This window comes from Helicoverpa armigera, chromosome 26 (genome assembly GCF_030705265.1).
Source record: "Helicoverpa armigera isolate CAAS_96S chromosome 26, ASM3070526v1, whole genome shotgun sequence".
NCBI classification, from domain to species: Eukaryota; Metazoa; Arthropoda; class Insecta; order Lepidoptera; family Noctuidae; genus Helicoverpa; species Helicoverpa armigera.
In genome coordinates this window covers 953,001-977,618 of record NC_087145.1, presented here as the reverse complement: position 1 = coordinate 977,618, position 24,618 = coordinate 953,001, and the positions used below count along the sequence as shown (strand labels likewise).

Below are 24,618 nucleotides of genomic sequence, written 5' to 3'. Positions count from 1 at the left end.
ATATTTTTGATACCCAGGTGCTTTCCGCAATCACGTGCGAAACCGTTAAATTATAATCAACAGATTTATTATTAATCCAGTTACTCATCCTATATTCTAGAGCACAAATAATCGCTCGATAACAGTTATTTTTCAAGGTAAAAACAAAAACAAGAAATTATGAAGTTCAACTTTTATTTCACCTCGGATTGTCATCACACTGAACTTAGATAGGAATTATTTTTTCTAAAAAAAACATGAAAAAATAAACAATACTATTAATTAAGCGAAGAGGTTAGTAACTTTGTTGTGTGCTTAACAGAGTTAAGAAAGAAATATGATAAAATAAATGGGTCATTGTTTTACAGCTTATCTGGTAGATAGGTTGTTCACCTCTGCATGTGTTTAAGATTTCGTACCAGAGCATGTAAAATTGAAAAAAGATTGTCACATATTTCATCAAATTATTCATCATCATCTCCCGAGCCTTTTTCCCAACTACAATGTTGGGGTCGGCTTCCAATCTAACCGGATGCTCCAGAGTACCAGTGATTTACAAAGTGCGACTACCTATCTGATCTCCTTAACCCAGCAACCCAATACTCCTAGATTGTTTGTCAGGCTTACCAGCTCCTGACTACCCGTAACGACTGCCAAGAATGTTACATGACATCAAATTCTTGAATCATCAAAAATGAATGAGGATGACTGAGCTCGGAGACGGTCGGTTTAAGTTACACCTATAAATGTTTTTTTTGCTTGCCAGCTTTAATTTTTCCTTATGTTTTTACAGAAAAAATATTATTTAAATAAAACTGATAAATGTAAATTAATAAAAAACAAAGCTCTGCCTTTACCTAAACATTTAACCTAAGGTTCTCCTTGCAAACCTATCGATCCTGCGTTCATTGTCCTAGGGTTACTTACCTGCATATAAACTTATTTATTTGTTTACTCAGTAAATAATAAACGCCCATTAAACTTAATTGGCATGACGTTAACTACGGCTAGAGTTAATGGCAGGATAACCAGGTACCTAACTATACTCGTTATTTTAAAAAACAACAAGACTAAAACTAGGTACTACTTTGTTGCAATAACCTTCTTGGACTAAAAGAAATAAAAAGAAATTATATTGGACGTAAAACACAACTTATTGACTTAGAACAGGGTCTACGCTAGCAAGGATCAGTACTTACAAGGTTTTTTTTAACCGACTTTTAAAAAGGTATACCCTTAGTTTTCCATTCAAAGTCAGAATTAAGCGGCTGCGGGATTGTTCGAAAAAGCTACCGCGGCAATGGTAGCTACATAAAAGGCTTACGAAGGAACACGATGGATTTTTAGTGAGTAAAAGTCTGACACATCCTCACCGCTGCTTACCGACAGCGGAAGTGGTAATTTGATGATTTTTGCCATCGTTAAAAAAAGAAAAAAAAGGTCAGAATTAGGCAAATTCAAGAAGGCAAGTATTATAGTCAACCACGCAATCACCTAGATACAACCTTGTAAAGCCCTATACTCTATCCACGGAAGCAAGAGCTAAAAGGTAAACAAAGAATGACAGTTTTTCAAGATGGCGGTATAAACCGACCGATGACAAAATCACAGATACTGCGAACATTTTACACAAAAATGTGACGTTCTGTCATCGGTCGGGTTATACCGCCATCTTGAAAAACTGTCATTCTTTGTTTACCTTTTAGCTCTTGCTTCCGTGGATAGAGTATAGTAACAATACCACCCCGTTGCACCATTTGCTATGAAACGGTAAACAAAACTTTAAGTAGATAGACAGGTTCTCATAACCAAAAGCGTAAAAGCAAACATGAAGTAGGAAATAAATTCCTTACGTAACGACGTGACTGTCACGATGTTTGAGCATGTCTGGGAGTCAATATTGGGCCAATAAATTAATTCTTTCATTCTTTATTTGTGCAGATTCGGTTTCTTTGTTTTAGTGATTAGTTAGTTACATTTCGCTGCGTAGTACTGTCAGTGCTATCTTTAATTTGGCAAATCATTGTTAATAGTGCTTTCACACGGTTTTGCATGCTTCCTATAACTGAGTACTCAATTCACGTGAGGCCTATCCGTACTGCGCCTGATCTCTCTCGGTGGTATCAGATTGCAGTCCCATCAAAAATAATGCTGAGGGAAAACAGTGTCCTGCCGGGGCTGCGGGATAGTTTGAAAGACAAGTATATAAAAGGCCTACGACGGAACACGGCGGTTTTTAGTCAGTAAGAGTCTGACACTCCCTCACCGCTGCTAACCCACAGCGGGAGGGGTCATTTGATGATTTTTGGCGTCGTTAAAAAAAAGGGAAAAGAGTGTGAATTATCCGTTTAATGTCCAATTGATAAATCATAATTAGATATCCTTAATAGCACATAATTCATTAGATGCTTGAGTAAATATTATTATTCTTTATGCAAAGAATTCCCGTTATTTACAAACTACATATGTAACTAAACAGGTATTTTGGGTTTTCCCAATAACCTATATCGTTTGTAGGAAATGTTTAGATTGGACATATTTCTTAGACTTTTTAGCATCTCTGAGTGTAGGTAAACATAGTCTAATAATTTTGAATTAGGTGCTAATCCATGCAGTTTTCAAACGTCATATTTACTTCGTGTAGGTTTTGTAATAGGTATCTACTATCATGGTCGACCAATATTTACTAAGTTCAGTTGCTTAAATAAACCATTTGGAACAAATAATTTTTTCCAAATTTTTCTACTTTTTGTGTAACCTTTCTTTTATGGGAAATCAACAAATGTCTCCTCTCACTGTGGCTGTAGCGTAAGGGTGTGTCAGACTCTTACTGACTAAACCCCATCATGTTCCTTGGTGGGCCTTTTATGTACCAGAACCGCGGTGACTCTTTCGAACAATCCCGCAGTTTTTGTCTAACCTTGCTTTGGGAATCAAACGTTTTAGGAATATAAATGTTTACTTTCGAGTATTAGAAGTTCTATTCTAGGATTAACAGCCGTTTTCCTTAATCAAACGTTTATCTCATTCGTGAAAATGAGTTTCTCGAAAACCCGTCATTTTGTTCTCACGTGAATTTTTGGGTAAATACTCATCTCATTATTTACTTAGCATCATTTTATTTACATTGTAATACTTATCATAGTATTTATGTAGTGTAAAATTGAGATAAATCTGAATCATCTGAAAATCTCATATTTACACTTATTTTGTATTTGTCTGTAGATTTTGTGTGAAGTAATTTAGTTGTAATAACATTATGATTGCTACTTGTTCTCGGAAAATTAATGTCTAATTTTCTTCTGTGATTTTTTCATTATTGTGACATCACACTTATCTATTTCTTTGTTTTTAGGAACTCCTTTAAGTATTCCCCGTTTGTACTCTTAATAGATATACTCTCCCCTATACTACTTCTATGAACTCCATTTATATACATATTATATACTTCCTTATGTACACTCTCTAATATAGGGGCTCCTGTAACTAAATGGAAAAAATGTGAATGTAGGTATGTGATTTTTCAGCCATGTTGAATGGATGAATGGATGAAATGTTGAATGGATGAAACGCCTTCCTCTCTTCTAACTATTTGCTGTGCCCATCAGGGTCCATAATTGTGACTACCACTATTATTTTATATTTTCCACCAAATGTACATTATGGAATGCAATAAATGATATGATATGATATGTCCACAACCTTTTTCCACACTAGTTGATGTCTATATGCTTTCACAACTGTTTTACTATAGGAATAAAAATTACTTAATTAACTACTTAATTAATATTTCAACAAAATTACAGTCAGATTACTTATTAGACTTTTATCAGATTGAAGACTCCAAATCTCCTTTATTTATTTGAATTGGACACCATGTCCTGAATGAAATGGGTGTAAAATAAAAGTCAAAACCTCATATAAAACCCACTTTATTTCTCATCTATCTCCCATAATAACCTCTGTAACTGAACGTAATACTATCATATTTACAATATACACACATTGACAATACCAAAATAAATATACAAAAAATAATGTCCTTAAATTTCGATATGTTATACCTTAAGGTACGTTTTGGATGCCAACTGCCGACCGCACAAGTCGGCCGCAGCTGGTTTGTATGTATTTACATGAAACCGTTTTGGATCGAAGCGGCAGCAGCACGTGCAGTCGCCCTTATATCAATTGTTTTCATACAGTCGCTGCAAGTGTGGTCAGCAGTTGGCATTCAAAACGCACTTTTATTTATAATACAAAATTTTCCAAAATAAAAACAATATCTAACAGCCATGATTGATAATCTCACAATAAAATATTAAAATTATAAAAAAATAATTATAACATTTAACTAATTATATTAACTGGTGTTTATTTCAACTGAGGGACATTGAGAAAATGGTTTAATCAGTAGAAACGTTTCGTAATTTAAGTTAATTAATGATTTGTGATTATAATTATATGGTTCAAGATTAATTGTTTTTCTGATGCAAGAATCAGTGATGCGCAATAAGTTTAATTAGAATGACTTGACATAGTTCGACTTGGGGGTAACCAAAGTGGTCTAATTTATTTATCGAGGTCTATATTTAGTTCCTTGTTGTTTTTATAAGTTTTTAGTATGTTATTTGCAATTTAATGACGACTTAATTATTGTATTTTCATAATGAAAAGTTGTCAAACTTTAATTCGGTTACATACCTACTTCATCGGATTCTTATAGGTATAACATATTATATAGGGTAAATTGAAACTACTAGTTAAAATGCGCTATATTAAAAACCAATTTCATAAAAAAATTAAAATCTCATAATATGGAGTGTATTTAAAAAAATCTCATTTTATCAATCTCAGACGTTTCAGACTGCCAAAAACCATGTTGTCAAATCCATCAAATTAAAATTGATATAAAATACTTTAAAACGGCTTTAAAAATCTGCCATTATTTAAAACTTGGTTTTTGTTTAAATAAAAAACCTTATAAGACGGATTTTAAAAAGCCGTGTTCTAATCACCATTTAAATTCTTTCTTCATACCATAGGTAATCCATAGATGTATTATTTTAAATTACAAATAAGTCTTGAAGACTTATTTTTGACCACTAACAACATACATATTGACAGTTATCATACAACTAGGTGCTTCTAACAGTTTAACTTGCACTTTTCACCAAATTTCATTTTTAATAGTACAGCCATTTTAGCTTGAAAGTATGAAAAAGAGACTGACAAAACTAAATTTCACATTTATCAAGATTATAACAAACTTTTAGAAAGTACTTTGTAGTGTACCAATTTTAGTGAATTGAAAAAGTATGTCAGTAATACCCTTATATACTTTATATTATGTACATCCCTTTTATATATGTTTTATCACCCGTTCTCCTGAGACAAAACATATATGTACTTTTACTTAATTTTGACTTAACCAAAGTCTTGATTTAGCAATTTTACCCAAACTTTATGTATTATTAAGTTTTTTATTTATTTTTATTATATAAAATTTGGATCGAGTCTAATATGTCTATCTTAGCTGCAGAATATTTAATAGGTATTTGTCTACCAAAAGTGCTTTCAAAATGTTCACAGATTTTTATATAAGTGTAAATTGAAATATAGCTACTACTGTGAGTCTACGGAGTTATTTAGAATAATATTGTGGTCTGTATTTGGTCGATAAGTTACTTATGTACTAAATAGTTGCCAATATGATTAACTTTTAAGGGCCTTATTTAAAATGATGGTAACTTCATGTCAGATAGGTTATGTTATTTTAATCTGATTAACTTTATGTGGTATTTATATAAACAAAATGGTCTACTTGTATTTTTATTTCCATTAAGTAATTAATTTAATGATGGAAGCCAATTTCTGCATTTATTTTTAATTTGAATATGCTTTCTGTAAGTTTCTTTGTTTATATAAATTCCATATAAAGATTAATTGCACCAATCACAGTTTTGCTAATTCCAGATAGTTCATGTCTAAGTATTAATTAGTAAAAAGGATTTCAAGGTCATAAAACTAGCCAGATTTAAAGTACTGAGAATCGAGACATAATAATATAAGTTTAGAATATATTAAAGTGTGGTAGCGCATACAGTGGTCTATGCCATTGACATAAGGTTGAAAATGAAATGCATTTTATTTAGTATAAATTGGTCTGACTTCCATAGCTTATAGGAGCTTGTTTACTGAGATGCTATAATAAGTAGAATTTACAAAAAATCGATCAAACAAAATACATGTAATTTTCGATTCTAGATAGAGGAATTAAGGTTCACTTTTCATCCAACATTTTTTAGTAGTTTGGATCCCAGTAAGACACATATTATATTCACATCTCAAGTGACTTATATAAAGTACCTATATGTATAACACCACTTTTCAAGACCTACACATTTTATGTAGCTTCCGTTATAGTACCTATTTGTTTCAGAAACCTGTACATATTATAGGGGTACGTTTAAACCAAACGAGCAAATTATCTCATCCTACCAAATTATTTTAAGAGAGAACAACGAAATAATGCTCTGTTTGAAACATTGTTTACAACTGTTGATTTCAACATTCTATCTGTTGCTTACAAGAGATCTCTAGTAACCAAAATCAATAAATCAATTATTAAGTTATTCACCTAAGCCGCAACAGAATTTGATACCACAGAAAAACAACGACATTCTTGAACTTTTAAACATCTTAGGGAAAACATTTTGCGAAAAAAATATCTAATTATTTTGGTCCAAAAGCAATATAGCCCCTAAAATAGCTATGTATTTTATCATTTCAGTTTTACAAAATCCGGTCTACAAGAGCGTTATCCGTTACCCCTGGGGTGCAGGCATATGTCAGTGTTCAGTAGTTCCCCCATCAAAGGGGGGTGTTGTGATAGTCTGATAGCCTATCAGGGGCGTTATCTGTCAGATAGCACTAACTAACGGATAACTAACTGTCAATTTATAGGTAACTAGTGAAAACGAGCCTAAAAATACTGTATTTTAGCTCTTGATTTTTGTTTGTTTGGTATAAACAAACACAATTTTTGTCTTATCATTTCAGGCTCCCTAACAAGAGCTTTAACCCTTACCCCTGGGGCGCAGCCCTAACCATCAGATAACTAACTGACAATTTACCAGTAACCAGTGAAACTGGGCCAAAAATACTATATTCTAGCTCTAGATTTTTGTTTGTTTGGTCTAAACGCCCCCCTAAATATAGTTTTCTATTATTTCAGTTTCTACTACCCTTACCCCTGGGGTGCAGGCATATGTCAGTGTTCAGGAACCTCCCCATCAGTGGGTGTAGTGGGGGCGGGCAGAGCTCGCGGGGGCAGAGTGCTGGGGGCGGCGTCGCTGTCCAGGGGGCGGTACGACCAGTTGCCGGCGCCGTCGAATTCTAGCACGTGGGTGTGGTATTTCCTGTTGGGAGGATTTTGGTGAGATTATGTTACTATGAAAAAGTTTTTAAATTTATTTGGCAACTACACAAGTTTTATAGTGGATAAACTAATATAATAAAATTGAACTAAAATATAACTTATTGGTTACTTATCGCAAATTTTAGATACAAATACAGGTTAATCGGCAAAAATCTGACATCCCTTTTTAAAAATTGATTTTTACAGATCATCAAACGACCCCTCAACACGGAATAAGGATGAGCGCCTGAAATACCTGGTCATTAAATTAATATTTTGAATGTTGAGTTTGAATACTTACCAGACACTAGGCCTATGTGTGATGGAGAGCAACGTGATGCCTTCCTTGACGGCTTCCTCGTACATAACAACCTCCGTCTCCATGGAGACCGCGCTCGTGCACTCGTCTAGTAGCGCGTATACAGGCCTGCAAGGTACGAAAATATGGGTTAAATCATGGAAGGTAAGTGTCTATAATGTTTTTTGTTGAGTGGGCAAATGATAGTGTAGCTTTAAGATATTCTATATTTTATAGATTTTGGCAGTGCTATTTCTACACTTTCCCACAGATTTTTTGCTGGAGGGAAAACATCAAATGACCGCTCCCGCTGTGGGTGTTAGCAGCGTGAGCGGAGTGTCAGACTCTTACAGACTAAAACCCACCATGTTCCTTCTTAAGACCTTTGTGTACCAGGGCTGTGGTAACTTTTTCGAAACCACCCGCAGCCGGTTCAGGCTTTGGCCCTAGCAGGCCCTACTGACCTGTGGTAGAACATCCGGGCCATGGCCATCCTCTGCTTCTCCCCGCCGGACAGCGTGGCCCGCCAGTCCCGCAGGCCCACAGTACTATGCTGCACTACACTGACCTGTGGTAGAACATCCTGGCCATGGCCATCCTCTGCTTCTCCCCGCCGGACAGCGTGGCCCGCCAGTCCCGGACGGCCCACAGCCCGCCGTGCCTGGCGGCGGCGGCGTCGAGGCGGACAAGCTTCAGTATATGTGCGGCGCGACGTTCTGCGGCGACGTCGCCTTCTTTGGCGCGGGACGGGTACGTCACTTGGTCTATTAGAGAGCCCATTGACATGTATGGCCTGTGGATAAAGAGAACATTTTTATGATATATTTAGGGCAAAAAATCTGCTGATATGTCACTAATTCCTAAATCAAGTACAATTGATTATGTAGCTAACGTCAACGCAGACTTCTGCAAAGCTTTCGATTAGATCATACATAAACTGATATTACGTGAAATGGTCATATTAAATTTTCACAGAATCAAACATCGTTACTGTTGATATAAAATATAATCAACCATCAGATAGAATAAGTTATCAAAAGAAATGTCTGAAATAATTATACATTCACACACCACCACAAGTTGGTGTTCCACAAGGTACAATACTCAGCCCACTGTATATTTTGTTTTATAACTTTTCCTTACCTCTGCGGTATATAGAACATGATAGGCCTAGAAGTACAAGAGCCGGTGTCGTTGAAGTTGGTGTCGTCTGCGCAGTGTGCGCAGGCGCAGGGTCGCGGCACGTGCAGCTCACCGCCGAACACCGGCCATAGACCGGAGATTATGCGGAATAAACTGCGAAGTAGAAAAATAAGGTAGGTAATTGTTTTTTTGTCCGTGTTAAAAATTGAAACATATTCCTAATTTACAAGTAATCTACAGGTAAATAGACATTCTTTATTAGCATTCCATATGTTATAAATGTCGGCGTCAGGATCCGACATCGTTAAATAAAACAAAGGGGTTCTCACACAATCACTTGGTTTATTCCAATTAACACAGTATTAGTCACTACAATTATTTATCAGGAATTTGTGTGAGGTGTGCACTGGGCAACGGTCGGCGAACGAATGACCCGAGTCGCGCGCGCGCGCCGCGCAATATAAGCTCCACCGTTGACAGATCGACGGTTGACACATCGACGGTGGCGCCGTCATATTGATAAAAATTGAAATACTAAAACCTATGAAATACCTAAAATCTATGATTTTCAAGTTTTGGCTGTCAATTCGTGTAACAGTCTTCTGACTACCAAAATGTTTTCGGCTGATAATCGTTTTGAAAAATCTGTCGTCATTAATTATTATAGCTATATGCCCAATATTTTTTGATAATCTCAAAGACATCCAAATCTCATTATATTTGTTAAAAAATTACACGGTTCGTATATATTTTTCATCACGCCAATTCTTCTTAATCCCTTACCTCGACTTCCCGCATCCATTAGGCCCGACTATAAGCAGATGTGTCCCGGGCTCGATGTGGAGCGTGACGCCGCCACACACCACGTCGCAGGCGGGCGTCACGACCGGCACGCCGCGCAGGCGGATAGAGTGGTCGCTTGTGTAGATTATTTTACCTGCAATTTGAAAGTATGATTACTTTTTATACACTTTTTTATATTTAATTAAGCTGTAACATTTACGTATTTCCCGTGACATTCAAATATAGATTTTTATTCCCGATTCTCAAACTTTAACCTCACATAGCAGTCTGGGGGTTAACCGAAGACGTTCCTTATAATAGTAAAATAACATCGGAGCATTATCCTCAACGGGAACCTACGATATTTTTACTCTGGCGTCAGCAACCCCCCAGTGGGCCCCAGTGGGGCTGACACCAGGGCCAAGGCTTGCAGGGGCTGCGGGATTGTTCGCGCGAGTTACCGTGGCCCTGATGACATTTGATTACTTCCCAGGTTAGGCAGGAGTTGTTTGAAGGCAGCGCCTGCCTTCTCCAGTTTAGGGACGTAATGTAATGCTCCAAACATTGTTGGATTTTTTCGTATGTTCAAAGTCAAATAGTAGCCTGGGGGTTAACTGTAGACGATTCTTGTAATGGTAAAAAATCTTCGGGGCATTATTCTCTACAAGAATCTAATTTTTTTTTTATTCCGGCACTTTCAGTTTTGGGTACGAAATGAATGATGTCCTTACACACAAATCGAGTAGTTTAGGAGTGAAGAAAAGACAGACAGACAGACTTTCACATTTACAATATTAGTTAAGGTGTTAGCATGGTATGCTACGGGATAGTGGGCAGACACCTTTAGGATAGACGTCACGGCCAACAGTCGGCTAGGAAGACATTATGAAACTTGGAGCTACAAGACTAGCTAAAGCTATTACACGTTACCTTGCGGCACGGGTCGGTTGTCGCGGAAGGTGACCTGGAAGGCGGCGTGAGGAGCCGTCACGTGCACGCTGCGCACACATTGACCTCGCGCCACTTCGCTGAAGACGACCAACATGTCTGAGACTCGGGTCGCGTAGCCTGCTAGTGTTACTATTTCCTGGAAATACGAGAAAAAAAAACGCTGTTTACCAAATTTTCAATTAATTATTAATCTTAATAATTCAATTAATTAATAATTCAATTAATCTCAAACAAAACCCCAAAATAATCACGGAAAACATCCTGTACATGCAACATTCAATTAGATTCCATTGAATCGGTTAATATCGAGTTATTAAAGCAGTATAGCGCGCGATATAGGGTTGCACCGTGCACAAGGTGCGTTCTCGCATGGTTCATATTTTATTTCTGTTTCATTAATATTATATTTCTTTATTCCGAAGCTTTTCTTTTAATTGGACAACTACAATATAACACTACATTAGAAACACTCTGTAAGTAAGTTTTACCTTGTAACTGGACATGAGTCGTTCGATAGCGTCGGCGGCCGAGTTGAGCAGATTCCTAGACGTCGTCATGTATTCCGCTCGGTCACTTATACTGCTTCCTGAAAACAAATACAAGCATATAATTGACGTAAGGGGTAAAATCAGAATTAGTAATTAAAGAAAGTACAAAATAGAAAAACAAGAAAATAATTTTTACAAAGTTTTTCCTCGAAAACCTCAAACTCAAAATCGCTAATATAAATTATGCTGATAAATCAGCAGTTCTCGAACGTCAAAAACGAATGACAATCCTCACACCACTTTCTATGTGCTTTTGCTTGCAAAGATAAAAAAGATTTCTTCAAGACCCAAATGACGCTTTATATCTCAAGTATACTTAGTAGGTACTATATTTGCTTTTAAGTTAAAAACATTGTCAAAATTTTGAAAAAATACTTGAGACTATTGCTATTGTGGTTTGGTATCATACTGTAACGCAAACTATTCTTAAAATATAACTAAAAAACACCCTAAAACTCACCATCTCTCTGCGAATGCGTGGCCGTCAGAATAGGCAGTGCCAGCATGACCATCCCAGTCCCCGACCACACGTACTTCATGCAGAACTGCTCCAGCATCACGTACCAGAGCTTCTTGTTGAAGACGGACGTCATCTGGGCTACTAGCTCCTTGTAGGCCGCTTGGAGCTGGCCTAGTTCCACCTGGGAGACAAGGTTGAGGTTATTTTTTGAATTTATGATAGTTAAATTTGCATTTTTTTACGTTCAACATTACAAATGGACAGCACCCCTAAAAACGGAAGACGGGATTATAATGTTAGTATTTTCAAAAAGACAGATGAAGATTATCATGAAATAGAAGAAAGAAAGGTGTATTAATTAAAAGTATATTATGTGCAGCTTTACAGCCTTTTTCAAGCCGCTTGTGATGTTTGGTAAAATTCTTATAAGAGAAATATTGGTGAAAATTTTATCTGTAATATATCCGATTCATAAACACGTATTCAGTGTAAGTTTTACAGACGTTATATTGTACAAAAGGCGAAAAAATGTGTTCATATTCTGTATCAAAAATAAAATAAAAATACTTATTATTTCATCAAACCAAAAAAATTATCAATGTTTTTAACCTATGTCTTTTAAAAGTCATATCAAGATCAAAAAGGTACAGATAATAGGCATCTTTCAAAAATTATCAGAGTATCTGGTATTGGTGTATTTGCTTGTTCTGTTTTGTGTGCTATATGCGTCGTAAACACAAAAAAATGCTATGACCTTTTTTTAATGACGTCAAAAATCATCAAATGACCCTTCCCGCTGTGGGTTACATCGGTGAGGGAGTGTCAGACTCTTACTGACTAAAAACCGTCGTGTTCCGTCGTAGGCCTTTTATGTACCAGGGCCGCGGTAACTCTTTCGAACAATCCCGCAGCACATCACAACTGACCTTATGTCCACCATAGAACGCCACCTCCTCAGCATGGGCAATCAGTCTTGCATGAACATGCCTCAAGTTGGCCTTCATGCGTGCTTCCTCCCCGGCCAGAGCACCGAACCTTGGACTCAGCAGTCTGAGGAGTTGCCCGGTCATGCAGATCACTACTGTTGCTATGCTGGGTCCTGGGAAATATATTTTTACATTAGTTGACATATTCGTTTGTACTTCTTTGTTTGAGAAGAGGACTCTATTAAACAGAGGACAGTGAAAAACTATATGAAAAACTGCATATTACATATAGTATATTTTTGAAAATATGTAAGTGTGAAATATCACCATCATTTCAAATTATATGAGTCTTAAGAGCAATAAGCCCCGGAATACATTTTTGCTTAATATTTTGCTGCGTTTCTAGCAAGTAACCATCGCAACGCACCCATTTCATCATTTTACATATTTCACACTTACAAATTTTATTTACATTATTTTTGGGTAATCAAGGTAATCAATCATAATTAAGTTACAAAATTTCATATAGGGATCCAACTTTTTTCCTACAATATAAGTGGGGTGAAAGGGAGTGTCAGACAGCCAAACTTAGTTCGACCTATTCCATAGTTACTTACGAATTTTCCCAATATGCTAACGGTTGTTTTGCTTACTAAAGATAGGATATCGGGAACGGCCGCTAACCCGAAAATTTCAACGTTTCTATGTACTCACCAATAAAGATATTGCCCTTCATCTTATTGGAGTAGGTAGCGAGGGTCAGGACTATGAGGAGCAGGTCGAAGCACGGCTTCGTCAGCGAGCTGTACAAGTGTGCCACTGATTGCGTGAACACTGACACGTCTTCTGTTAACCTGGGTAAGGGAAATATTGTGTTTCAGTTTGTTTTTACCACTAAAAGTCATTATAAAGACTCCTAAAGTCCATTTAATGGAAGAAAAAATCCTACATATTAAATACATACATATTTACATACCTATGTTTTACAAATAATAAATGACTTTGACTTTTTTCAATTTGCCTTAACTTTTGGTTTAAAAAAAGACAAGACAAATCAAACATCACAACAAATCCTACAGAGCAAAAACAAGCTACTGATGCACTTCAATAAAATACGATAATAACTTGAAAAATATTTAAGTTTTACCAATAAATAAACAATCACCATATCTCACTTACCTATGATCAGCATTTTCAATCCTAGCATCTAAATTGGCAACCCTATAGTAAGTCTGGTTCTTGAAGTACAAGTCATAAGCATGGTTGACCAGCCGGGTCCTGAAGGCGAGGGCTAGTCTGCTCTCCAGGTATCTGATCATGGAATTGATGAAGGTAGCCGGAACAGCTATGCCGAACCATTGGAGTAGGAGGGCTGCGAAGCGTCGCATGTCTTTTTGGACTATGTGTTTCACTGGAAAGAAAAGAATGTGATTAGTAATAAACATGTTTGTTATAAAGACATTTTTTTATTTGAATTGAACGAAAAACAACAGCAGAAAAGTCTATTATGACCACACAACTTATTTCAGTTTGATATCTCTCTCTCTTTCTTCTCATTTCTCCCTAAGCAAAAAACTTGTGCCGTTGCGTTAACTAATTCAGGTATTTAAAAGATTGGTCGGACATTATCATCATCCTTCTACTTATCCCAATTTAATTTGTGGTCGGCGCATCATGATTTCTTCTTCCATACTCTTCTATCTGCCGTCATTTCACAAATAACATTCTTTCTATCCATATCAACTTTCACACAATGTATCCATCGTTTTAGTCATCCCTTCCTCTATATCAGTAAAGAACTATTCAATCAAAAATTTTAAAGTATTTCAAATCAAAACTTACCAATAGATCCTTCTAACGAAGCCACATAGATAGACAGGAAAGTCCTTGTGAACAGGCACAGCGTATGCGCAGACAGTAGCGCCACCTCGTGACTCCTCACTCCTGGCACCATGATCCTGGCCAACGAGATCAGCTGGCGGAGGAACTCCAGGTTCAAGCCTGGCACGTATTCCTCCACTGATTGTGTTTCGTCTGCATCTTCCTGTAAAAGTAAGTTGGTTACTTAAAATTTTATATCGTAAGTGTCATGCGTGGTAATGAGGGGTTTAGCAATTGTCAAAAGTTAAAAAAAAAACTCAAAAAAGACCTAGAGTGGTGGTAGTGGTGTTCTCTTAAGTTGTTAAAGACCGAATTCATTACAAGATGACTGCTGTACAGCACAGAAGTCCGCTGTAAAGCCAAGGCTAGTTATACAAAAGCATGCCAGTTACTGGTTGGAGCGATCGACTTTTTTTTTAATATTTACATTGGGGAGAAAGGGTAACACTTATGGTATGTCTGCGCCTTTCTCCTGACTGGTTTTGGGTTGGGGAGGTATTGTGGAGGGGTTTTAGATGTTGTGGGTAGTTTGAGGAGGGATATGTTTTATCAATTATATAATATATACATACATAATAAATAAAATATAAAACTAAATTTAAGGGATATGGTATAGAAATGGTGGGATGATGTAATGTTGGAAAATGGTGGGATGATGGTATGGTAATCGGCGGTTACAAATGGGCTAGTTGTTGTTAAACCGCTTGAGCTGCCTGACAATCTGAAAAATGAGATTGTGCATGGTGTCCATAGCTTCTGGCGTCAGCTGGGTTATGTCATAGGGGCTCGAACCATCCGCCACAATCAAGTGGTCATTCCGAGTGGAAGAAAAGCGAAGACATTCCTGAGTCAGGTGTTTCCAGGTCTGAATGCTAATCCCGTCACATGGACACAGATTATCGGGGGTGATGTGGAAGCGGTGAAGATAAGATTTGTGGTAGCCGTGGTTGGATAAATATTGCGTGATCGCGAAGTTTGGTTTGACTGACGCTAAATATATTTGGAGCTGCTCATAGCTGGGGATAAGAGTTTTGATGTGAGTTGCTGTGTCATAGAGATCAGAGGCTGCCTGGCGGCAGAGGAGATTATTCTTATATTTAACGTAACTGATTGGGATCGATGCATAGTCACAGGAGCGGTGAAGATTGGCAGCAGATTTAGCGGCGGAATCAGCCAGTTCGTTGCCTGGAATCCCGATATGGGATTTAATCCAAGCGAACGATATACTGAGGCCAGCAGACTCAGCATCTAAGAGGAGATTGTGGACTTGCGTAGCAAAATGGTTCGAGCTATAGGGGTTTGCCAGTTCTGTAAGGGCGGACTTGCAGTCTGAAAGGACTGTGGCAGGAGAGGATCTTCGGTCTAAAAGCAGCTTGCAGGCATGCAGTATTGCAAGCATTTCGGCCTGGAACACCGAACAGCACTCGTGGAGTTTCAGTTTTTTAATATATCTGACGTTATTGTTTTGTATAATAACGACAGCAGCACCTACCCTGTCGTTGTGCTTGCTGCCGTCGGTGTATACTTGGGTAGTGTCGGGACCACACACTGCAGCAATTTCTTCCACTGATTTTAACTCTTTGAGTTTAATGCCATTCCTGAGAGAGGGGTGAAGGAAGTAAGTTGGGTGGGTGGGGGTTTCCAGTGGGATGTCGGAGGGTAGAAAAGAAGAGAAGCCGTTGAGTTTGGTGCGTTCGCAATCAGCTATTGCAAGAATTTTCGAGGGAAGAGGAGTAAGGTTGGCAAGCGAGATTGCTGTGGGGGTGTTCACAGTGCGGAATCCCTGAATAATTTTGAGGGCAAAGAGCCGTTGTAATGAGAGGAGTCTTTTCCGAATGTACGAGTATCGCAGTGCGCCGGACCATATGCTCGCGGCGTAGTAAATGATTGGCTGTATTACCTGCTCGTAAATGATACGTATATTATCTGCGTGGACGCCCCAAGTGGGTCTGACAAAAATGGTGAGTTTGTTTAATAATTTTTTAGATTTTTCTATGGTATAGGTTGCATGCTGCGTAAATCGCATCTTACGGTCTATAACAACTCCCAGGTATTTGAAAGAGTTGACAAAACTGATTTTTTGGTCGTCTATTTTAATTATGCATTTGGCTGATTTGTTTGTGAACCCCATTGCTTGAGTTTTGGAAGGCCCGAAGGAGAGCTTGACGGATTTCCCCCATGCTGTGATCTTTGAGAGCATAGTATTTGTTAAGTTTTCGAGTGCGGTGGTGTCTTTCGCGTGGGTAACAAGCAGTACGTCATCGGCATAAGCTTGAAGGTGGCAGCCAGATGGCAGTTCCATTGAAAGAAGGTCATCCAGGATCGTGTTCCACAAGGTAGGTCCGCAGACCGATCCCTGTATGCAACCCCTGGTCATACTCTTTTCTACTTGGCAGTCTGCGAATCTGAGGCATACTTTGCGGTTGGAGACGTAGTTGAGCAGTAACTTATAAATGTTTGCAGGACAGTTGGTGGTGCGAAGTCGGTGAAAGATGGCAGGCCACCACGCATGGTCGAAAGCGGCTTTGATGTCCAGAGACACCGCCACGATGCATTCCCCTTTAGATTTCGCCTCCCTAACGACACTAAGAGCGGTGTCAATGGCTTGGAAAGTGGAGGTGGCTTGTTTAAAGCCGAACTGCATATTTGATGAGGCTGAGGAGATATTTAAGTGGTGGGTTAGTCGATTGATTAGCAGCTTCTCAAGCAGTTTTCCAAATACGTTGATGAGACCGATAGGTCTGAATGAGGAGCTGCTCGAGAAGTCTGTTTTACCGGGTTTAGGGATGATTTTGACCAGCGCCACTTTCCAGGCGCCGGGGAAGTAATTAAGCGCTAGGCATCTATTGAGAAGTTCAGTAATGGTATCAGGAAAGTGAATGGCAAATTGATAGCAAATGTCTGCGGTTAAGTGATCCAGGCCAGGGGCTCTTTTATGATTCATTTGTTTGAGACAGTTTACAATTTCTGTATGTGTGAAGGGGGGTTCGTTATGAGTGTCAATTGGAAGTTCCATAAGGGATCTGATGTGCTGCTGAGAGGGAGTGTCACTGGTGTCGTCGTCCTCCGGGTAGAATTTATCAAGGAGGGCATGCGCGGTGTCTCTTGAATCAGTAGTGAAGGTGCCGTCCTCAAGTCTTAAGGTGGCGGGTGGTTGCCGTAAAGGAATTGTTTTTATTATCCTGTTAGTCACAGAATACACGTCCTCCTTTGTCTGACGATTACAAAACTCCCGGAAGTGTTCAGTAGAGGTCGAACGAATGGCCTCGGCATACTCCTTTCGGAGTCTGCTGTTCTCATCCAGCAGGTCATCTATGCGTCTGTTACGGCGTCTTCGGTTGAGCAACAGGTGGTGTATTCGCAGTACCTTGGACTTAAGCGTGTCTAGCTTCTCATTCCACCAGGGTGCCTTTCTGAGATAGCCTGAAGTCCGCGGGAGCGTGCTATTGCATGCTTGCTGAATAGATTTAGTTAGTTGGTCGACTAGTGTGTCTATGCCTGATATAGAAAGGTTAGATATGTTAGTTGATGTGTTTAGATTTTTGTTGATTTCGTCGATGAATTTTTCTTTGACTATATCCCATTTGACCCCGCTGGTGTTGTATTTAAAGGTAGACATGTTAACGTTGCGAGTTAGAGGGGTTCTGCCGAAGGAAACCTTAAATTCAATGGCGCTGTGATCTGAAGAGGGGCACATGTTGCTATTAACGGTCCAGTCTGAGACGGCACAATTGTCAGGGTCACTGGCAAGAGTAACGTCAATGATGGACGTCCGTAGTTGGTTATGGGTAGTGGTGACGAAGGTAGGTGTTGTACCCGTAGTACAGATGAAGAGATCATGCTGCAAAATGAGGTCGGCGACCTTGTTGCCCCTTCAGCATGTGTATTGAGATTGTGCCAGTGCCTCGCATGTCAGTAGATCACAACTCATTGGTTTTGCCCTTTGCGAGGATTTTGCGTAAAGAGTATACTCCTGTTATAGAAATTGTCAGTCTTCATTCTTCTTTATGAAATTAGTTTACCAGCACCTGGCTTGTCATTTACTGACTTATGACATAGTCCTCTCTCCTCATCAGACGGCTTCCTAAACTTACTAAACAACTATTTGCCTAGCCACTTACAATATTCTGCTTATTATCAGTGTCGGCTATGCCGCGGCACAGCGCGCACTGCTCGGCGCCGCAGCGGCCGCCGCAGGTGTCGCCGGTAGCCGCACCATTCTGCGGCGAGTGGAGCTTGCCGTTGTATACATTACTTACAATATTCTGCTTATTATCAGTGTCGGCGTCGCCGCGGCACAGCGCGCACTGCTCGGCGCCGCAGCGGCCGCCGCAGGTGTCGCCGGTAGCCGCACCATTCTGCGGCGAGTGGAGCTTGCCGTTGTATACATTACTTACAATATTCTGCTTATTATCAGTGTCGGCGTCGCCGCGGCACAGCGCGCACTGCTCGGCGCCGCAGCGGCCGCCGCAGGTGTCGCCGGTAGCCGCACCATTCTGCGGCGAGTGGAGCTTGCCGTTGTATACATTACTTACAATATTCTGCTTATTATCAGTGTCGGCTATGCCGCGGCACAGCGCACTGCTCGGCGCCGCAGCGGCCGCCGCAGGTGTCGCCGGTAGCCGCACCATTCTGCGGCGAGTGGAGCTTGCCGTTGTATACATTACTTACAATATTCTGCTTATTATCAGTGTCGGCTATGCCGCGGCACAGCGCGCACTGCTCGGCGCCGCAGCGGCCGCCGCAGGTGTCGCCGGTAGCCGCACCATTCTGCGGCGAGTGGAGCTTGCCGTTGTATACATTACTTACAATATTCTGCTTATTATCAGTGTCGGCTATGCCGCGGCACAGCGCGCACTGCTCGGCGCCGCAGCGGCCGCCGCAGGTGTCGCCGGTAGCCGCACCATTCTGCGGCGAGTGGAGCTTGCCGTTGTATACATTACTTACAATATTCTGCTTATTATCAGTGTCGGCTATGCCGCGGCACAGCGCGCACTGCTCGGCGCCGCAGCGGCCGCCGCAGGTGTCGCCGGTAGCCGCACCATTCTGCGGCGAGTGGAGCTTGCCGTTGTATACATTACTTACAATATTCTGCTTATTATCAGTGTCGGCGTCGCCGCGGCACAGCGCGCACTGCTCGGCGCCGCAGCGGCCGCCGCAGGTGTCGCCGGTAGCCGCACCATTCTGCGGCGAGTGGAGCTTGCCGTTGTATACATTACTTACAATATTCTGCTTATTATCAGTGTCGGCGTCGCCGCGGCACAGCGCGCACTGCTCGGCGCCGCAGCGGCCGCCGCAGGTGTCGCCGGTAGCCGCACCATTCTGCGGCGAGTGGAGCTTGCCGTTGTATACATTACTTACAATATTCTGCTTATTATCAGTGTCGGCGTCGCCGCGGCACAGCGCGCACTGCTCGGCGCCGCAGCGGCCGCCGCAGGTGTCGCCGGTAGCCGCACCATTCTGCGGCGAGTGGAGCTTGCCGTTGTATACATTACTTACAATATTCTGCTTATTATCAGTGTCGGCGTCGCCGCGGCACAGCGCGCACTGCTCGGCGCCGCAGCGGCCGCCGCAGGTGTCGCCGGTAGCCGCACCATTCTGCGGCGAGTGGAGCTTGCCGTTGTATACATTACTTACAATATTCTGCTTATTATCAGTGTCGGCTATGCCGCGGCACAGCGCGCACTGCTCGGCGCCGCAGCGGCCGCCGCAGGTGTCGCCGGTAGCCGCACCATTCTGCGGCGAGTGGAGCTTGCCGTTGTATACATTACTTACAATATTCTGCTTATTATCAGTGTCGGCTATGCCGCGGCACAGCGCGCACTGCTCGGCGCCGCAGCGGCCGCCGCAGGTGTCGCCGGTAGCCGCACCATTCTGCGGCGAGTGGAGCTTGCCGTTGTATACATTACTTACAATATTCTGCTTATTATCAGTGTCGGCTATGCCGCGGCACAGCGCGCACTGCTCGGCGCCGCAGCGGCCGCCGCAGGTGTCGCCGGTAGCCGCACCATTCTGCGGCGAGTGGAGCTTGCCGTTGTATACATTACTTACAATATTCTGCTTATTATCAGTGTCGGCGTCGCCGCGGCACAGCGCGCACTGCTCGGCGCCGCAGCGGCCGCCGCAGGTGTCGCCGGTAGCCGCACCATTCTGCGGCGAGTGGAGCTTGCCGTTGTATACATTACTTACAATATTCTGCTTATTATCAGTGTCGGCTATGCCGCGGCACAGCGCGCACTGCTCGGCGCCGCAGCGGCCGCCGCAGGTGTCGCCGGTAGCCGCACCATTCTGCGGCGAGTGGAGCTTGCCGTTGTATACATTACTTACAATATTCTGCTTATTATCAGTGTCGGCTATGCCGCGGCACAGCGCGCACTGCTCGGCGCCGCAGCGGCCGCCGCAGGTGTCGCCGGTAGCCGCACCATTCTGCGGCGAGTGGAGCTTGCCGTTGTATACATTACTTACAATATTCTGCTTATTATCAGTGTCGGCTATGCCGCGGCACACGCGCACTGCTCGGCGCCGCAGCGGCCGCCGCAGGTGTCGCCGGTAGCCGCACCATTCTGCGGCGAGTGGAGCTTGCCGTTGTATACATTACTTACAATATTCTGCTTATTATCAGTGTCGGCGTCGCCGCGGCACAGCGCGCACTGCTCGGCGCCGCAGCGGCCGCCGCAGGTGTCGCCGGTAGCCGCACCATTCTGCGGCGAGTGGAGCTTGCCGTTGTATACATTACTTACAATATTCTGCTTATTATCAGTGTCGGCGTCGCCGCGGCACAGCGCGCACTGCTCGGCGCCGCAGCGGCCGCCGCAGGTGTCGCCGGTAGCCGCACCATTCTGCGGCGAGTGGAGCTTGCCGTTGTATACATTACTTACAATATTCTGCTTATTATCAGTGTCGGCGTCGCCGCGGCACAGCGCGCACTGCTCGGCGCCGCAGCGGCCGCCGCAGGTGTCGCCGGTAGCCGCACCATTCTGCGGCGAGTGGAGCTTGCCGTTGTATACATTACTTACAATATTCTGCTTATTATCAGTGTCGGCGTCGCCGCGGCACAGCGCGCACTGCTCGGCGCCGCAGCGGCCGCCGCAGGTGTCGCCGGTAGCCGCACCATTCTGCGGCGAGTGGAGCTTGCCGTTGTATACATTACTTACAATATTCTGCTTATTATCAGTGTCGGCTATGCCGCGGCACAGCGCGCACTGCTCGGCGCCGCAGCGGCCGCCGCAGGTGTCGCCGGTAGCCGCACCATTCTGCGGCGAGTGGAGCTTGCCGTTGTATACATTACTTACAATATTCTGCTTATTATCAGTGTCGGCGTCGCCGCGGCACAGCGCGCACTGCTCGGCGCCGCAGCGGCCGCCGCAGGTGTCGCCGGTAGCCGCACCATTCTGCGGCGAGTGGAGCTTGCCGTTTTTCGTCACCTAGAAGGAATTTGTGGCTTGTTATTAAATGCACGAGAGGCGTGATTAAGTAGAAGATAATAGATGCTACATGTATAACAAAATTGTACTTTATTATGTTTAAATTACCTTTTACCAAACAGTCTTTAATTGAAATTACCACAAAAATTTGAAACATAACTGTGCGTTGTCACATTATGTGTTGGTAGATCAGAACAAACGCCGTAACAAAATTAATTCACAGGCAAAATAAAGCATTTAAAAAACCGACTGGACAATTACTACATCACTTTTTTAGTAATCATAAATATCATTACCTTATTTTTATTTAATTTAAAATGTGATCTTACGTCAAATACATACCTTATAATTATTATTATTGTTGCAAGGCGGAGTTTGCTTCTTATCCCTGGTACCATAGACAGCGCAGGCAGCTAACGCCACCCCCACCCCCACCCCCAAAGCTATCGAGGGCTGAACCCTCGACGCCTGCTCTCGAATCTTTGTCAAAATTGCAGGCATTTTGGAAAATTATTTCTTTTTTACAACTGTGATCATTTATGCTTAAATTAGGGAGATCTTTGACTTAAATTTAAATTAAATCACAGTGAATTTTTTTTCATTTGCTTCTGAATTCAGGTCATTATAATGATGTTTCTTCGTCCATTGTTCTGTAACAAGGAAAATTATTTGTAAGTATAGTGGTAATAGAAATGAGTTGCTTGATTATACAAAAAAATACTAGAATAACTAGCAAAGTTATCATGTCATTCGCAAATGTGAATGACTTGTCAAAAGTAAAAGGCCATTCGTCTCTGAAAATATTTTAATACCGTTGTTTATATTATTCATTGTATGATTTTTTTGGTACTTTTTTTCCTTTTTTATCTGAAAATATCCTTAAGAATTTCAGACAATAATATTCATACAGTAAATAATAAAACAGTATATGGTTAATTTGAATACTTAATAAATTACATTAAGTGTAGATTTTATCTTTAAAATTGAAAGAAGCAACTTATATAATTTGCTTTAATTATAATAAATATAAGCAGTGACCTTTGTCAGCAGATATATTTAATACTAGGTACAAAAATAGCTCTGTTTTAATATCTAGCACAATTTACTGGCGACGTCTCGTTATTAGTAATTAACATCAAACAATAACTGACATTTGACATGTCGGGTAAAATTTTCCACTGCAACGCTTTGTTTTCTATGTAAATGTGGTTATTTTAATTATGCTCCCGTGATTATGTAAGAAATAAGATTAGAATACTAAGCTGAAAATAGCTATTTTCGGCTTTAATTACAAATGAAAAATCTGATTTAAAATGATGTATGTCCAAAAAACTTTATTAGCATTTGTCATATAATGATCAAGATACCTTTTTTGTGAAATTAATTATATCTGAACAAAAAATTGACATTCTTAAACTTAGAAAATGATTGCAACGTATTGAATATGATATCATTGCAAAAAGAAAATTAACACCATTTATATAAGAACTAAATCAGAAAACATTATATATTTTATACAGTTTAATATACTGCATATCTTAGACTGGAGTGTTATATTTTGTAGATTGCACACAGAATGCATCTATGCAATTGAAGCCGATACAACTAGCACAATTTGCTGCATTCAATATGCATCCTGGGTATTGCTGACACAATAGAACAGGTCATCTTCCGAGCCTTTTTCCAACTATGTTGGGGTCGGCTTCCAATCTAACCGTATGCAGCCGAGTAATTTTTTTTACAAGGAGCGACTGTCTATCTGACCTCCTCAACCCAGTTACCTAGACAACCCAATACCCCATGGTAAGACTAACTGTATGAATGAGCATAAATCAGCATATTTGCTGAAATCGGATTGCCAATGCCAATATTATTTTAAGTCTAAAAGCAGAATTCCAAAAATATATTTTACGATATCAAGTACTTTGAAAGCCGACAATCAACACGTCAGTCCCAAAATAACTTATAAGATTGTATTTTTAATACTTAAGTGACCCAAATTGAAGATGAAATCAATTAATTGTAATCTAACTTATATTATAAACGCCAAGTATAGTATATATGGTCAGATGGATGTTCATTCCTCTTTCACAATAACAACATTAGTAACATATGTACAAATAAATAACATATACAGTAGGCAATTTTTTATCCTTGTCGGGGAACTAATTCCTTCGGGACGCGGAAGAAACCACGGGTGAAAGCTAGTTCACACAAATAACAAAAACAAAGGAAGCGAATCAACATAGCCTTACATACATAGAAGGCAAAGTATATTATTTGCCGCAAATATTGCCATTGTAACCGAATCCCACAAAAACACAAGGTAAACCATTGTTAGATAATAGATAAAAACGACCCCTAGAAGGTAACAATGTGACATGAAAGTCAAGAGATCAATCGTTTTTGTAATAAATACATCAGAAGAAACTTTAGCAAAGGGAATAAGTTAAAACTGTATTCTAGAAAGATATAATATGTGTGTATAGTATTTTGAATGGGTCTTAGATGCCTGATACAAATGAAGAAATAAGCAAACTCAGTTTTGTTATGAGTGCATATTCGCAATGACTTTGATTTTGAAGAAACCTTAGCTAAGGCAACGGATCAACGGACCTGTTAAATATTTTCAGAAAGGACAAATGTTACTCAAAGTCAAATGTTTTTATTTCAAATAGGACTTTGCAGGCTCCTATGAAACATCGCACTAATTGCGTTGTTCCAAAAAGTTGGGCTCATATGGCACTACCAAAAGTTTGCATCCTTGACTAATTATATTAAAAAAATATATATATAACTAGTTGACCC

General features: G+C 40.7%; 1 protein-coding gene across 1 annotated transcript in view; it reads right to left on the bottom strand.

The window, feature by feature from the left end:
* Window positions 1-3,894: 3,894 nt before the first annotated feature.
* LOC110379031 (ATP-binding cassette sub-family D member 1) overlaps window positions 3,895-24,618 on the bottom strand; it is a 40,988-nt gene continuing 20,264 nt past the window's right edge. Inside the window, exons 3-16 of the mRNA XM_064041703.1 lie at window positions 22,153-22,460; window positions 21,679-21,810; window positions 14,348-14,549; window positions 13,685-13,916; window positions 13,220-13,359; window positions 12,506-12,678; window positions 11,580-11,760; window positions 11,060-11,157; window positions 10,551-10,707; window positions 9,621-9,774; window positions 8,838-8,990; window positions 8,263-8,487; window positions 7,698-7,823; window positions 3,895-7,397 (exon numbers count right to left, since the gene is read on the bottom strand). Of these exons, the coding sequence (XP_063897773.1) occupies window positions 7,250-7,397; window positions 7,698-7,823; window positions 8,263-8,487; window positions 8,838-8,990; window positions 9,621-9,774; window positions 10,551-10,707; window positions 11,060-11,157; window positions 11,580-11,760; window positions 12,506-12,678; window positions 13,220-13,359; window positions 13,685-13,916; window positions 14,348-14,549; window positions 21,679-21,810; window positions 22,153-22,311 (2,280 nt within the window). The 5' untranslated portion in view covers window positions 22,312-22,460 and the 3' untranslated portion in view covers window positions 3,895-7,249. The remainder of the gene's footprint in view (window positions 7,398-7,697; window positions 7,824-8,262; window positions 8,488-8,837; window positions 8,991-9,620; window positions 9,775-10,550; window positions 10,708-11,059; window positions 11,158-11,579; window positions 11,761-12,505; window positions 12,679-13,219; window positions 13,360-13,684; window positions 13,917-14,347; window positions 14,550-21,678; window positions 21,811-22,152; window positions 22,461-24,618) is intronic.